This window comes from Pygocentrus nattereri, chromosome 29 (assembly GCF_015220715.1).
Source record: "Pygocentrus nattereri isolate fPygNat1 chromosome 29, fPygNat1.pri, whole genome shotgun sequence".
Lineage (NCBI taxonomy): Eukaryota > Metazoa > Chordata > Actinopteri > Characiformes > Serrasalmidae > Pygocentrus > Pygocentrus nattereri.
In genome coordinates this window covers 15,580,078-15,597,783 of record NC_051239.1, presented here as the reverse complement: position 1 = coordinate 15,597,783, position 17,706 = coordinate 15,580,078, and the positions used below count along the sequence as shown (strand labels likewise).

The 17,706-nt window shown below is 38.2% G+C and overlaps 1 protein-coding gene across 1 annotated transcript in view; it reads left to right on the top strand.

Moving 5' to 3' along the window:
* The window catches only part of ift122 (intraflagellar transport 122 homolog (Chlamydomonas)), a 65,657-nt gene that overhangs the window by 19,383 nt on the left and 28,568 nt on the right, over window positions 1-17,706 (top strand). The window contains exons 9-16 of the mRNA XM_017705723.2: window positions 1,072-1,263; window positions 5,358-5,496; window positions 6,068-6,270; window positions 7,527-7,664; window positions 8,427-8,591; window positions 10,633-10,830; window positions 14,637-14,777; window positions 14,989-15,042. Of these exons, the coding sequence (XP_017561212.1) occupies window positions 1,072-1,263; window positions 5,358-5,496; window positions 6,068-6,270; window positions 7,527-7,664; window positions 8,427-8,591; window positions 10,633-10,830; window positions 14,637-14,777; window positions 14,989-15,042 (1,230 nt within the window). The remainder of the gene's footprint in view (window positions 1-1,071; window positions 1,264-5,357; window positions 5,497-6,067; window positions 6,271-7,526; window positions 7,665-8,426; window positions 8,592-10,632; window positions 10,831-14,636; window positions 14,778-14,988; window positions 15,043-17,706) is intronic.

Below are 17,706 nucleotides of genomic sequence, written 5' to 3'. Positions count from 1 at the left end.
TGGATTCACTCTTATTGAAGTGGAGAACGCAAAACGCTTTCTGCTCAGGGGTCATCATCTCCTCACAGACTGAAGAGCTCTCTTCCAGTGACAGAGAAACTGAGTGACAGTGACCCCCCTTTCAATTGGTATATGATTGGTTCCTAGGCACTTCATGGCTGTAAAAATATGGCACTTTGAAATTGGATGAATCTTTTTGAATCACTCTGTATACTAATATACACCCACCGGCCACTTTATTAGGTATACCTTGCTAGTAAAAGGTTGGACCCCCTTTTGCCTTCAGAACTGCCTTAACTCTTCGCGGCACACTTTCAACAAGGTGTACGAAAAGATTTTGGTCCACATTGACATGGTAGTATTGCGCAGTTGCTGCGGATTTGTCGGCTGCAGCATTTGTTTTCCACATTAAAACTGTGTTTACAAAATATAAAACACGCATTTTAAGCCAATTGAACATTTTTTCAACAGTAGTTTTGAAGTAGCTGCTGATGTTTGTAAGGGTAGCGTTAACTCATTCTGACAAATCACTTACAGCGCGAACAGTTTGTCAGAATGGAAAGGAACTACTCTGTTTGCTACTGTTTACTGACCGTTTTGCTGCTTCAGAATCAACACCAACATGTTTTCTTTTATGATGGATAAAAGTATTGTTGTGCTTCTGTGGAAAGTCAGACTGGCATACGTTGTATGTGGCTACTTTATCTATCATTTTAAGAAAATCGAAAAGAAATCACTAATGGAAAATGGAAATATTTGTCTGTGTTTTGTTGTTGTTGTTGTTGTTAAATTATCAGTAAATTTTCAGACATTATCAGTAATGTTGAAGGATTATTTTAGCCCCTAGTCCCAGTCTTAGCCCTAGCTGTATAGTCAGAAAGAGCTGATAAGCACTAGGTAGCTAACATAGGTTATACCATCCACAGTATAGTCTCTGTGCACCAGGAAGGTTGCCCTACAAGATATGGGTTGCCCTACAAGATATGGGTTTCTAATAAAGTGAATTGCAGTTGTATTTAACTGAATGCTATTTTTGCTTGTGGCTTGAAATTGCACTTACATATTTTTCAGATTGGGAAAGACAGGCAGTTGAACTTTGACCCTTGCTGCGTGAGCTATTTCTCCAAGGGTGAGTACATAGTGATGGGCGGCTCAGACAAGCAAGCATCCCTCTACACTAAAGACGGCGTCCGACTCGGAACCATCGGAGAGCAGAACTCGTGGGTCTGGACATGTCGCGTCAAACCAGACTCTAACTATGTGGTAAGGCTTACATGTAATTGCTGTTTTATATAGTATTGCTAGTATAGCTTTATGCTGCAAATGTGCAAATAAGGCACGTTAGTAACTCAAAAATGTTTTCAGAATGTGTGCAACATCAGACGGTTGCTTGGATGCATCAAAGGTTGCATGTAAAGAAATAAAAACCAAAAATCTAATCATTTGGGGACTGAAGACACGATTTGATTGATGTAGTTTTAAAAGCTTTTTTGGCATTCTTCAGTCATGCATGTCTTCAGCTGCACAGCCATATGGGGCTTTTGTTGTCATATTTTGCACTTCATAGTGTGCCCCATGTTTTAAGTAGTAGGAAGGCAGGTCAGTCTAGCACCTGCACTCTCTGATTATGCTGCCTTCCTGTTGTAACACATGCAGAATGAAAATGAAAGTGTGTAAATGGCAGCATTTTTCGCTATTATTAATATATATAATATATATATATTATATATTTCAGAGTTAATGGTGCCTTTACAGATGTGCAAGTTACCCACTAATACACTCCCATACCATGACAGACCCCGATTTTTTAACTTTACGCTGGTAAAGTGGTATGTATATGTGGAACCTAAGCTGGAAAAAGCCCTTTTTGATTACATTGTGTTTGTGATGCCATGCTTTGTTTGGCATTAACATACATCAGCCTATTGAGCCTACAGCAGTTTAGCTCCACCCGAGACATTATAAAGGAGGGTACAGGTCACAGGTTGAAAAATGAATGGGAAAGCTTGTAATGCTCACCATAAAAAAAAAAAAATCCAAAAAATGTTCCGTCCTTCAATAAAAAGAGCCGGCATAGCGGAATAAGCTTGGCTTGTTGTGTAGCATGATCAAGCTGATAAAACACATTTTTATTAGTTATTTCAGCCAAACTCTACAAACTGTTTATAGTATTTTTGTCTTAATTTTACCAGTGATTTATGTTTTTGAAATATTAATTAGTTGAAAAATATCCCTGATGATATCTTGGAAAAACTCAAAGCAAGTCTCCCGACAAGGTTGGAAGCTGTAATAATACCAAACGATGGAAAATAAACTGAATGCAAGTCTCCTGAAAAGAATGTAAGTTCTTAAAAAATGCAAATTGTGGACATTTAAAATAATATTTCAATGATGTGGCTTCTGTATAATATTCTGTTAATTCATTTTTACTGACGCAAAAGCTTCCCTATGATTTTGTCATTTAGATTAGGCATTAAATTAATAATGTGTGGACTCACAGTCTCTAGTGCAGTAGGAGGTGCCGCTCTGAGAGCAATTCCAAAGGAGGACCTACTTTTTAAAAAGTGCTTGGACCCCAAATGATTGCCGCTTGTGGTTATATTTTACTTTTTTCCATTGATGATGCTGCAGATATGAGTCTGTAAATCTGGTCTTGCATGACTGGGGGAGGTGCCAAGATGGTCATCGAGTGGACCGACTTTTCCAAGCCCTTTCATGCTGAAGTTAGAAGGAATGTTTCAACCCAGACTGCTTTTTGAATGAGGAACAGTCACCAATCAGAAAAAAGCTCATTTACTTTTATCAGCCTTACACACACAGTAAAAACACAGATTGTTTAATTCTAAGAGGTAAATTGCGGCCTTCTTTGCTTTGAAGCATACAGCAATTACAGTATGCAGCAGAATCACAGTGTGATTTTTTTTTTTCTTTTCTTTTCTTTTCTATATCGTGCAGCCCTAAATGGACTAACACTAAGGAGACTAGTTGCAATGAGTGAAGTATTTAGTTGCCATCTGTGGCAATTTGTAACAAAGCCTGACAATTGTACAAGTTCGGATATCGTATATTATCATAGCAGACTTGAAGTGCAAAAGCTTAATATATAAAGTGCCTTATTTAGAATCTGTGAGGTGTGTGAGTGAGCGAGAGAAAATGTGATAAAAAGACCAACATGTAAATAATGTTAATTTATGATGAGCGAGAACGGTATGCTGTGAATATCAAGACGATGATAAGGTTGTGAAAATTGAGCCTGTCTCTAAATCCAGCAAAATCTTACACTCATATTCAGCATTTACAGGATGGTGGCGATTTGTTAAATTATGATTGGTACAGTGTGTTTTAAGCTTGCTGATTTTGTTTTGGCTGGTTTTAATTGTCCAGTTCTGCGGACTCTGACCACAGTCTAAATTTCTGGGGAGAGCTGGACTGCAGCTTTCTTGTCCATCAAAACACCTTCAAACAGGCTACATAAAAGAATACTTCACATGCTTCACTGCAAGGAATAGTAGATATACAGTAATGTGCAAAGTTCAAAGATCATAAGGAAGGTGAAAGTCAAGGGGAAAAAACTGGAATTCACAAAATTACTAAAAGATACATATATAAAAAAAATCCACCAGGAACACCAGCAAAACTGTTACTGTCAGATAAGCAATATTTAAGCTTTCGTCTTTTAGAAATAGAAGAACTCAACCTCCACTCTTTCTTCAGATCTGAAATAATCCACTGACGTTTGTGTCCATCCTTCCACTGTCAAAGAACAACTCAACACTATAGATAAAAATAAAGAGACATTAGTAAAGCACAGAAGCTGCTGATGTTCTTAGAACAGTGGGCTGACCACCCCAGAGTCCAGACCTCAACATCACTGAATGTATTTGGGATTACTTGGATTGTGAGAAGCAGAAAATACAACCAACTCCTGAGCTTAAACATTGAAGATCTGGAAAAATATCCCTGCAGATACACTATATTGCCAAAAGTATTTGCTCATCTGCCTTCACACGCATATGAACTTGAGTGACATCCCATTCTTAATCCATAGGGTTTAATATGATGTCGGCCCACCCTTTGCAGCTATAACAGCTTTAACTCTTCTGGGAAGGCTTTCCACAAGGGTTAGGAGTGTATTTATGGGAATTTTTGACCGTTCTTCCAGAAACGTTTTGTGAGGTCAGACACTGGTGTTGGATGAGAAGGCCTGGCTCACAGTCTCCGCTCGAATTCATCCCAAAGGTGTTCTATCGGGTTGAGGTCAGGAATCTGTGCAGGCCAGTCAAGTTCTTCCACACCAAACTTGCTCATCCATGTCTTTATGGACCTTGCTTTGTGCAGTGGTGCACAGTCGTGTTGGAAAAGGAAGGGGCCATCAACAAAAAACCCTGTTCCCTTAAAGTTGGGAGCATGAAATTGTCCAAAACTTCTTGGGTCTGCTGAAGCATTAAGAGTTCCTTTCACTGGAACTAAGGGGCCGAGCCCAACTCCTGAAAAATAACCCCACACCATAATCCCCCCTCCACCAAACTTTACACTTGGCACAATGCAGTCAGACAAGTAATGTTCTCCTGGCAACCGCCAAACCCAGACTCATCTATCAGATTGCCAGATGGAGAAGCGTGATTCTTCACTCCAGAGAACACGTCTCCACTGCGTGGAGTCCTGTGGCGGCGCTTTGCAGCTGCTCAGCCATGAAAACCCATTCCATGAAGCTCTCTACGCTGTTCTTGAGCTAACCTGAAGGCCACATGAAGTTTGGAGGTCTGTAGCGATTGACTCTGCAGAAAGTTGGCGACCTCTGCACACTTGCGCCTCAGCATCTGCTGACCCCGCTCTGTCATTTTACATGGCCGACCACTTCGTGGCTGATTTGCTGTCGTTCCCAATCACGTCCACTTTGTTATAACACCACTGACAGTTGACTGTGGAATATTTAGTAGTGAGGAAATTTCACAACTGATTTACCACGCTGGAATTCACTGAGCTCATGAGAGCCCCATTCTTTCACTAATGTCTGTAGAAGCAGTCTGCAGGCCTAGGTGCTTGGTTTTATACACCTGTGGCTATGGAAGTGATTGGAACACCTGAGTTCAATGATTTTGATGGGTGAGTGAAGACTTCTGGTAATATAGTGTAATATCTTGGAAAAACTGAAAGCAAGAAGCTGTAATAAAGGCATTAAATGAATAATGTGTGGTCTCTGCCTGTAGATCACTGCCCTGTAGTGCAGTAGGACGTGCCGCTCTGGCAGCAATTGCAAAAGTGCGGCCTACTTTCAAAAAGTACTTGGACCCCAAACGATTGCCGCCTGTGGCTATATGTTGCTGAATTTTTTTTCTCCTTTGATGATGCTGCAGGTGGTGGGTTGTCAAGACGGCACTATAGCATTCTTCCAGTTGATCTTCAGCACGGTGCATGGCCTATATAAAGACCGCTATGCCTACAGAGACAGCATGACCGATGTCATTGTCCAGCACCTCATTACTGAGCAGAAAGGTACTGATGGAATTTCCCTCACCAGTGTCAACAGCTAGTGCCACCTAATCAAGCAGACTAAATCTGTTTTGAGGATAGTGTTATATTTCCACCAGGTTACTTGAATAGGTTATGACATTCATAATATAACCATTTTATTTCTTATGATAATGATGATTGTTGTTGCAGCAGCTGTACCAGTTAAACTGTTTCTAGTTAAAAATGTCTAGTTATTTTTCATCACTGGTAGTAAAGCCTTCTGGAGAATTTATAAGATTATTCATATTAATAAAATATTGTGTAATGTATACTGTTTCATGTACAATGTATTTCCAAGGTCATGTCAAAAATAGTTTGATGGAAAATGAAATTTACATAATTTGTCCCTGAATTGCAAACAGGCTTTTATATATGGCTTTCTGACACTACTATCTTTAAAAATGAAGCATAGCTTATATCAGGAACTGGTTTCATCTCAATGTCTGACTTTTATCTGTACTTGTCCAGTTTGATAAACTTGTTTTTTCATTTCATTAATGCCACATATGTTAATAATGTCCTTTGTCTTGTTCTCTTTTCATTTCTCACTCAGTGCGTATAAAGTGTCGCGAGTTGGTGAAAAAGATCGCCATCTACCGAAGCCGCCTCGCTATCCAGCTACCAGAGAAGATCCTCATTTACGAACTGTATTCAGATGACTCCTCTGATATGCACTACCGCGTTAAGGAGAAAATCTGCAGACGCTTCGAGTGTAATCTGCTCGTGGTCTGCTCTCAGCACATCATACTCTGTCAGGTAAGTAGTACCGCAGTCATGGGATTGTAGGTTAAATGATGTTATTTTGATTATGCAGTATTTTTGGCAAGCAAGAAAAATTAAAAGTAAATGTGTTTTGTTATCACATAAAAACTTGTACATTGCATTTATGCTTATATAGTGTATACAATATTTGTATTTGAAAAAACACTGTGTTTATGCTTATATGAAATAAACAGTGTTTTTTAAATAAAAACACTGTGTACCCTATGTGAGCGTTATTGAAAGCTTGGTTAAAAGTCATTGCGTGTGTTTGTTAAATTCTATTAATGAAGCCTTGATTAGCTGAAGCAGGTATGTGATGGTAATCTGAATTTTAGGCCTCCTTAAAGGGAGGAATTTTGTTTCAAGTGAAATAAGTAAAGATATGTTATGTTTGAGTAAAATTTGTAATATTCACTATATTGATCTGATTGCAGATCGTACTATTCAGTGCACCTTTGTTCACTCGCCTTTGCACCAGTGTAAACGACAATAAATGTGATTTGGTTTGATTTGTATTTATTTTAAGGGTAGTGTTTCCAAATAGTATATGCTTGCTGCCCAGATAAATAGCTTTATGTCTCAGTTTTGCAGACTTTTTAATAGTACTGTATATCAAACAGACATGATGAACTCCAGTCTGTACTGTACTGAGTCATGCCAGTAGCATGAACACATTAAGTGGCTGAAGTGCCTTAAAGAAGCTTTATCTTTACCCTGAGGGCATGCTTACTGTAGCCATACACCACATGGCTAATTTAACAGTTTACAGCTGCATGACTGTGTGTGTATGTGTGTGTATAGTCTCAGACAGTGGGGGTTATTGAGACAAGGGTCTTGACCGCTGTCTGGTCTAATTGCCTCAGCCGCTCTGCTTTCAGTCTGTGGTTTGTGTGTGCGTTAGAGATACAGACAGAGAGAATGATTCACGCATAGATTTCTCCTCCGTAAGCCCTTTTAACAGCATGATGATCTCTTAAATCTCTTCCCCGTGAGACAAAAGGTGTTTTCTTCTGCTCAAAGAGCTGCTTCTGCTGCCGTTCTTCTGTTTTATGTCAAAATCCAGGCGTCTGTTAGTTGAAGCCCGACTCACTGTTTCGTCTCATTGTGACTAGCTTGTAATTGCAGTGGCATTGTACCAGGGTTCAGTTCTCCCTGTGTGCTTTTCTGTGTTGTCCACAGTTGTCGGATGAAGAAAGTAATGCTTAATTTTTTCCATCTGGGTATATGCTTATATTTGCATGTGTGTTTAGGAGAAGAGACTGCAGTGTTTGTCATTTACTAGCGTGAAGGAGAAGGAATGGATCATGGAGTCTCTGATTCGCTACATCAAAGTGATTGGCGGCCCACCGGGGAGGGAGGGGCTTCTGGTCGGCCTGAAAAACGGAGCAGTGAGTTTTTAACGACCTTGAAACATTGCACAGCTTTTGCTTACCCTTGTACAATGTTTTCTTTCTGCGCATTAAGTTAAAAAAAAAGTCAAACAAACACAACTATAACTTTGTTTCAGTGACTTTTATAATGTAAAGTTCTGGGCCTGTTACATCCCAACTCCAACAACAGCAATTCAAGCTGACTTTGTTTTTAAGGAGATTCTTTTTACAGTTTTTTTTTTCTAAATTTTATGTAATTCAGTCAGAATAAAGAGTGGTTTGATGTCAAATGGTTAATTGTAGAAAAACATACCAACCAATAAAAACCATAAAAAAACTAACCAGTTTCTTTACAGTGGTGATGATGGGAACCAGGAACCATGATGTCTACCACACAAATATATTTTACTACCCAACACCACCAGTGAACCTACACATGTCTACTGAGTTTTTCTATGCAATGTTGATGATGATAAAATAGTGGTAAACCTAAAAAACACCCAATTTTTTTCTGGATACTTTTGCCTTATAACAGCCTGCATGTACGTCTCTGCCATGAACAGATTTTATAAAATACATTTTAGACCAAAAGGTTAATCGCAAAACAGTGTCTTGGGCATCAGGCAGCTTATCTGTAACTATTTTATGTGATAAAATTTTTTGAGGCAGCTTTTAGAGTCATATAGTCTACCTCTAATATATAATATTACAGTATTAAAAATAACAGCGATTTGAAACCTTTGAATTGTGTTCATCTAAAGGTATGTTTTTGCTGTCTAGATTCTGAAGATTTTTGTGGATAATCCATTCCCCATCACCCTGCTGAAGCAAAACACATCTGTGCGCTGCCTGGACATGAGCACGTCTCGCAGCAAGCTGGCCGTGGTGGACGAGCACAACACCTGCCTGGTCTACGATATCCACACCAAAGAGCTGCTCTTCCAGGTTATGAGCCATTACATATGAGCCATTTAATCACTTCTGCTTGTTGCCTGTTCCCCTCGAGTGCTGCTGCTGTGGGTTATTGTGTCTGGTTTGCCAATTCCACATCAGAGGGTTGCAGTTCAGGCTCTAGTGTGAGCCTCAAGCTATTCAAACAATCATCGGGAGATTCGTAATGTGGCTCTGTAGGGACTAACATGCTGCCAGGCTAAAATTTATCGACACTGTGAAAGCAAAAGCAGCGTTCATTGACATTATCACCATAATTTACAAGCTTTGCAGTTTTGATTGTAACTATACAGCATTAGTACAGTATTAGATTTCGTTTTGGGTGAAAAAAATGAAATGGAACAGTGTTTCTCAATCCTGGATCTGGGATAACACTGCTAGGCACAGTTTAGTTTTTTTTAATTCACCAGCTAGTTGACTTATTTGTGCTGATTTGGACTTTAGATTAAAATAATTTTGGTATAAATGAACCTGTACCTCAATTCTGTTTATTTAATTAAAAGAAAGAATCGATTGTTCCATTTTGTCATGAACAAAACTATCGTAATGCTACCAAACTTTAACAAAGCTTTTAGTAGTGACTCTTTCAGGAGTGACAATTTTAACAAATTTTGATCAAAAATGCTGGTGAGTACATGACTAGCAAACACAGCTTTGAACAGTTGTACACACACATATCATAGTATCATAGTGTTTTTTAGTAAAACACAAGTTTACCTAATTACAAAAAAATGTTTTACTAGTGCCAAGTTTGAGACTTTGAGACACATTTACTTCAGAACATTGGGATCTCACAGTGTGGCCGTAAGGGACAGGGATGCAGTCTCACTTCCTGCTCTCAAATTCAGGGGTGTGGCTAAAATAAGGCTTTGCCTATGGAAGCATTGTGTTTCGGTAGTGACAGAAAAACATAGGACAGCAGTTTTTAAAAATTTCAATTTAAAAATTTAAACTCATATAAGAAATCTAAATCTTTCAACTTCACTGTCAAGAAAAATATCATTTAAAACTATATTGGGAAAAAAACCCCACTAAAATGTAAAATAGAATATTCACAAGTTAATATTTTGCTGTTACAGTGTGGGACAGGCACCTCTTAATATAAAGTGATTTTGTATTTAGCTTAGAACTATATCAAATAATGCCTGGTCCTTAAATAGATCATCGTAAAATTGTAGTGAATGTCTAAGGTTTGAGTACTTCTTTGTTTTTTAGTAGTTTATTTATATCTTTTTTACTGTGGGACCAAAATAGTTTGAACTATTTGTCTGTTTATGCTGTGTAAGTCTTGTAAATATACCTGTCACAGTCATATAAATTTTGTACAGTGACACATTAAAATCACATGAGACATGATGATCCAAAAGTGTCTGGGAGTTTAAAGGTAAAACATGAATACAGGATACATAGAACTTAATAATAATAACAATATTAACCAGTAACAGATATTTCAAATGAACCTTTCTGTCCTGGAAAAGTTACAGATGTTTTGCCTTCTGCTATGTTTTTGTTCACTAGAAAAATAGTGTTTGTTTCTGCTTATTGTTTTAGGTTTTGTTGCTCAAACCATTTCGCAGCCCTGCAGGAAACTTAGCCCTATATAGCAAAACTGTAACCTAGTGCAGTGCTTTAATCTAAGTTGAATTTTTTGCAAACATTCTGTCAAGCTTGTATAAACTTGCAAAAGTATTGCAAGAGGAGTATTGATCGGTCAGTTAACAAGCTTTTCCTCAGCTGAATTATGTGTATTAAAGCGGGGAAATTATTCAATTATGCAAAGTAGTAGTACTCCAGGACTAGGATTAAGTACTGCTGCTCTAGAAGATCCAGTCTTGGCAAATTGCCTATAGAACTCTATAGGCATAATTATAAACAAACTCTATAGGCATAATTATAAACAAAATTGCCTATAGAACTCCACTACTGTGGCTTCAACCCCAGCGTTTTCCTATTCGGCTGCCACTCTCGCATTATAGAATTACTCTAAGATTCTGTTCAAATTAACCCCTTTGTCTTGTTTGTATTTGTGCTAAAGGAGCCCAATGCAAACAGTGTGGCCTGGAACACGCAGTGTGAAGACATGCTGTGTTTCTCTGGCAGCGGCTATCTGAACATCAAGGCGAGTAATTTCCCCGTTCACCAGCAGAAGCTGCAGGGATTTGTAGTGGGCTACAATGGCTCCAAAATCTTCTGCCTCCATGTCTACTCAATGGCTGCAGTGGAGGTGCCTCAGGTAGGTCATATGCCTCTGGACAGTGTCTGTATGTTTTGCTGCCTGTACTCGCCTCATCAAAGTTTTGAAGACACATAACTTTTCAAAAATATGAATACAATGATAATTTGCAATTATAACGTATTCAATTTTAATCTTGAGGAAAAAAATATTACGTCTTAATACTTATTTCTCATAGTCCGATCTTGAGGATAGCCCACTCATTTTATCCTCTTGCTGTGGTCCCCAGCACCTATCAGCATTCAGTAATTTCAACATATGCTTTTAAGAACAGGACAAGTAACTGATACTGTGTTACATTAAGCAAAAAAAGCAACATATAAGTATATGGAAATATTTAGAACAAAAAGATGATTTGTACAGTAGTGTGCATCATTCCATAGGACAACTGTCAGTCTGCCTAAATCACAGATGTAAAATGTGCCTGTTGTACTTTCACCCGTTTATCTGTAAGTGGTTGTAAAAATACTGCAATAACACAAACAATAGCAAAACTCTACTTTACATTTTTGTATGAAAAGCAATTTGTTGAAGTAGCGCTTCGTAACAGCAAGGAAAATTCAAGGTCTAAAGAATTATTTCATTCATGACTCTTATATATATATATATATATATATATATATATATATATATATATATATATATATATATATATTTATTTATTTATTTATTTATTTTCCATCTCCAAATATAGTTTTTGTATGCTTAAATGAGGGAACGGACACTGGTACAAACCCACATAAGCAGGATCTCAGGAATACATGTGTTTTCAGCCAGTTTGATTTTCATTTTGGGAGTGTATGAAGGAGTAGACCCTAAATACGCCCTAAGTAATTATGCAAGCACAGAATGAATTCAATGCTGTGGCCCTAGAGGTTCTGATATGAGAGATGCTGTGTACTGATTATAAGCATTCACGTGGTCAGAGGAATTCTACTTCAGCTACGCTAAAGAAAGCCAAAGAAAAGCACAAGTGAAGATTTCTGATGTGGTGCATTTCCATGTTTGTACAGCGATTTGCAGAAATATTCAGCCTCCTAAAATGTCATTAAATCTGTGCTGCATGTTTTGTTTTGACCCTCAAAATTAATTCATTTAATGTGCAAACATTCTTTCACAAAAAATATTAAGTAAAATTCTGTTTGCATAAGTATTCCACCCCTGTGCTGTGGAGGCTCCATGTTTACACAGATGAAAGATATTACCCTAATGAGGACACAGTCAGCTTATAATTGGCCTCTACATTAAAAGCTTCACCTTTTCTGGATAAAAGACCCTCTTAATTCAAGCACCACTGGTCAGACTTTCTGAAGGAACACTGAAGTGAAATTGAAGACCAAAGAGGAAATTAGAGATAAAGTTATAGGCATGCACAATATAGGAAAAAGCTACAAAGTAATATGCAAGAGTTTGGATATCCCAGTGAGCGCTCTTGGATCCATTGTGAGGAAATGGAAGCCTCACCATACCAGCCAGTCACTGCCTAGACAAGACAGATTCTCAAAACTCGGTGCCAGAGCAAGAAGAGGACTTGGATTTGTGAGAGAAGCTACAGAGAGGCCAGCAATCACTTTGAAGGAGCTACAGAGTGGCTGAGACTGGAGTGAGGGTGCACCAGTCAACAGTATCATGAGCTCTGCATCTTAGTAGCCTGTAGGGGCGGGGGGAAAACTTGATTCTTAGATGCATCACGATACGAACGTGATCGATTCTGAATCGATTCATAAATGGCAAAAATGTATTTTTCGAATTATTTAACGTATAATGTAATGTTGATGGAACGTAAAAGGCAGAACTTGGAAGTGGGTAAGTGCAGCACTCGAGGTGCGCATAACAAAAACACAACTGGATGAACGAGAAATCCGACAGGCACCCTCTGCTTTAAAAGGCAGGTTAGATCAGGAGTCACAATCCAATTGATGAGTCATTTTGTCCTTTCAACAAAGTCAAACCACCTTGGGAGACATTTAATGTCCAGTATGTCGCAGTGTGTGCTGATGTCCTAGTATAGGCTAAAAAATATAGGTTAATCGAGAGCGCAGATTTACTTAGTTCTGCTTGAAGCTTTAGCTCAGCTATAGCCGCTTTCCTCCCCTTTCCATCGGGAAACAGTTTCTTGTAAAATGTCACTCAACATTCAACTGATTTACAAGGCTGAAGTCACTTCTCGTTAGAATTTCAATTCCAACTGAGGCACTGAAAGTAACAGCTGCACCATTTAACTTGGAACGGGAAAATTTGAATGAGAAACGACTTCATCTTCACAACTTTTTAGAGAGACGCATAACAGATTTTAACGTACCAGTCAAGTGTAATGCTGATGAAACTGGGCTGATGTCGTTTTAGTGAGTACTCTAGCTGCAGCATTCTGAACTGATTGAAGTTTATTTAGGTTCCCGCTGGAGCATCCTGACAACAATGCATTACATCCTAGCCTTGAATTATAAAGGCATGTACCAATTTTTCAGCGTCATGTAGGGATAATACATTTCTTAACTTTGAAATGTTTTGGAAGTGAAACATTCCATTTGGTTTATTAATAAAAGATATTGGAAGTAAATTCATTATGGATCATTACAAATACTTTGCTTTAAAACTACCAAGTCCTGAGACAGTAAGAAAATAGAAATCCTGTATAGAAAAAAAAAGATGCATCAAGATGCATCAATAATCGTTTTATAAACGCATCACAGTCCTCTGAATCGTAAACGAATCGTGAGGTGCCTAAAGATTCCCACCCCTAGTAGCCTGTAGGAGGATAGCTAGAAAGAAGTCATTACTGAAGAAAAAACACATCAAAGTATGTCTGCATTTTGCCAAAAAAGTATCAGAGTGACCTTGGTCCCTGGTCAGATTTCGTTGGCCTAAATTCAAAATGCTTTGTGGTGCAAACCTCACACTGCCCATTTCTCAATAAATGCCATCCCAACAGTGAAACATGGAGGTGGCAGCATCATGTTGTAGGGATTATTTCCTCAGCGGAGACTGTGCATCTCGTTAAAATTGAAGAATAGATGGACGGTGCAAAACACAAGGAAAAAATGCAGGACAACCTGCTTCAGTTCGGGAGAAATTTTACCCAAACATAAGGCCAAAGCAACTCAGGAGTGGTTGAACAACAACAAGGTGAATGTTCTACGACGGCCAAGTCAAAGTCCAGATCTCAGTCCAGTCCATAATCAATGTCACTATTTGAAAATTGCAGTCCATGAACATCATCCGACCAACCTGAACAACTTGGAGCAAAACTGCCAGGATGAGTGGGTGAAAATCTCTGCTAGTATGGAAAGCTTGTAGAAACCTACCCCAGTATATGTAATGCTGTTATTACAGCAGAAGTTTGTGCTAGCAAGTACTAATCTGTAGGGGTTGAATACTTACGCAAGCAGCATTTCACATTTTTTAATGTTTTCAAAGATTCGCTGACAAATAATACATTTTGACTTTGAAATTTGACTTTAAGAGCACTTTTAGTGGTTTGCAATAAAAAGACAGGCTAAAACAATATTTGCAAGTATAATTTGTAATCCAAAATCTGATGACTTTCAAGGGGGTTAAATGCTTTTGTAATGCACTACATCTGAAATCCTGTTTCATGTTTCAGTTCTTTGACTCTGTTCATGTTGTCTCTATAGTGTAAATTGTTTCTCATGCAGTGTGTATGTTTTTCTTAAGCGGTTGATAACAGTGATGGTGGAATGTGCGTTAATGAGTGAGTGTCAGATCTTCATTTGGTATAATTAGCTGTGCAGTGTCAGGTTCTGTGCTTTATCAGGTTTCTGATTACCCCTGCCTCTTCTCCACAGTCAGCTCCAATGTATCAGTATCTGGAGAGGCGGATGTTTAAGGAGGCCTATCAGATTGCATGTCTGGGTGTGACTGACAGTGATTGGAGGGATCTGGCTACGGAGGCTTTGGAGGGACTGGACTTCGACACAGCCAAAAAGGTTTGGCAGTGCACACACACACATACACACACGCACAAATTCTAACAAACATTGCATTACTGTCTGATAGCAGCAGATGGTAATGCTTGAAGCTTTTTGAGAATTGAAGCACCTCTTATGATCCTAAAAGAGAAATATACAAGTGTTTCCAAGTTTATGAGTGAATGAAATGCCCAAATTTGGCCACAGCTCTCTCTCTGTCTTTTTCTAGGCCTTTATCAGAGTCCGAGACCTGCGCTATCTTGAGCTCATCAACAGCATTGAAGTAAGTTTTTTTCATGCTCTTTTTGTGGTCAGCTCCTCCAGCGTTCTCTTCAGATGTGTGGGATATTGTGCAGGGATGCGGGAGGTGGGGGTGCTCAGGTACTGAGTTCAAGATAGGCCCTTTTAACAAGAAATAGGAGTGGATACATGGCAGGTAAGCGTTCCGCCATTAAAGACGATTATTAACCACCAAAATACTGGCATTCATATCACTTCAGCTCATCGTGGAACAGTATGTCACTTCATCTTTGTCAAGATTGAAATTTGAGGTTGTGTCCAGAATTGTTAGAGAGCAATAAATACACAAGTGTGTTAGTCCAAGCTGAATAAAGCAAATATGCATTGTTTGTGGAAGAATTTCTTCACAGCTTTCAGAATACAATAACGCCATCTAGCATCTACAATATGATATAACTGTATACAAATAGAACCAGTAATAACTATAAACAGAAGCTAGATTAGCTGTTGAAAAAGCTTGCTAGCAATAAACTAGAGCTACATTCACATAACTGGTAAAAGTGGCCTAAATCAGATTTTCTCACCAGATCCGATTTTTTTTTTGTTTGTTTGGCTTTACATGATATCTTTTAAGTATGTCCTGTATGCAACATTAGTCTGAACACATCAGCTCTGAAACTGACCAGCATGCGCAAAAGAACAATGCTTCACTTTGCTTTACGTGGTTCATCCAGAGGTAAACAATTATGACTGCCAATGAACATCAGTCGCTCCCGGAGGTTTCCATTTTCATCTTCACCAGAATCATCATGAAGCTTCACTGACTTACAGCTGGGTTCATCACCCAGAATATGCTTGAGCTGGTATGGTCATTTCTTAGGGTCGTATTCTTTAAACTTTGCTTTCAGACTTTACTTTCATGCTGCAGCATCGTTCTCTTAAAATTTCTTTTAAAATTGCTTAATGCTAGTTAATGAGGTCTCAGCATTGCAAAATTATGACAAATGATGTAAAATTCATATGAATTCTGATCTGGCCGTTCAGACTGAGCCTCTTTGCCACATATTGGATGCGTATTGTATTTCAGTACCACAAATGAAAGTGTCCCAAATTGGAATTGAAAATGTCAGTTTTTTGCTGTTCACACTGCCACACAGACACTGCCAGTCCAGTGACCCAACATCGACTCCCCACCGAGCACTTGCTCTCTCAGAAGCTGACAATTTTAGATGGAAAATATGAAAACTTTTCCACTGAAAGCGGAAGATAATGGCACCAAATTTAACGCCCAGACTGCCTTCAACAAAACATTAGTCAGCAGCGGTGAAATGCTGACACAAATGTTTCTTCCCCTCTGTATGACTCTGTAGTTCATTCCTTCATCCTGCCTAATTGCACAAACTCATTTTTCCTCTGCTCATCGTCTGCTGAGGAGCCGTCAAAACTGAGATAAGGCTGGTTTTGCTTTGAGCTCAAACACTTGGGTAAGCTGCACAAGCTCTGCTCAGCCTTCGTTGTTGTTTTAGCGGAAGCAGCGGAACCCTAAAACAAGTACTTCCAAAAGAGAAACCTAAATGTTTTCCAACAGCTAAACATAATAATAAATAAACATTCTGAGTTTTATAATAATTTGTGTGTAGTGAAGATGCATGTGTGCTTGTTTTAGAGCTTGTATTTTTTAGATTTCATTTTTATATTTTCAAAATCTGTAGTAGCTGTGGTTGAAGTGCAGAGAGAGAAAGTGTATACAGAGTTAAACAAACATGAGCCAACACTGCCTTCTATATTATGTGTTTTTGTTTATTTCTATATATCAGATTAGATATAGCACCTTCTTTATATTGTTTTTATTTAGTTAGTTTTTTTAAAAAGCTATACATTCAACAAGCACTGTTGCACTTTTAGAGACATTACAAATTTTTTTTAGAATTACTAATAAACAAAAATTTAAAATTGATTCTGATTCTGCATCAAAAATGTATTGTGAAATACATAATTGTGAAATTAACATATTGTTATACTCCTACTGTCTATGTGTTGTTTTTTCCCATATTGTGCCCAAAAAAAAAATTTTAGATTTACTTCAGTTCTTAAATATTGTTCTGATCTTAGTATAATACACTGCTGTTAATTGACTAAATAGGTTTGCTTAAGCATCCAGAATGGTTTTATTTGGAAAAAACATATAAAAACATCTTAATTATACCATCATTTAAATTTTCCATATCACCCACTACTACTTCACACTGTAATTCATATTTGTAGTACAATAAGTGTAAAGCCTGTTTTATGCTGCACAAGATGCTGCAACTGAAGTGTTGGCTAAATTGTGACAGACTGTGCAGTATTAGTCATGCTCATGTGTGCTAAAAGTCTGGCGATATGCGTATGATGCAGGAAAATGACCACATTCTGCTTGCATCTTCGTTTTTTTGCTGAAATATGCGGTTGTACAAGCAAAAAACAATCTCTTTATATAAAACTGGCAATGGTGTATCTGGGAGGAAAAAAGCATATTTAACGACAAAGCCTGATAATTTGAAGCTGTTCAGGGCTGGAGAGAAGAGGGCAATGTGGAATGCACATTCTTTGAAGTCACTAGCCTCCTTTTCTGTCTTGTATGTGGTTGTTACCTCTGCCATTTTAAGGAAGGTTAGTCTATAAGTGAACGGAAGGCTGTCTAACATATGTGAACAAGCTATGTAAT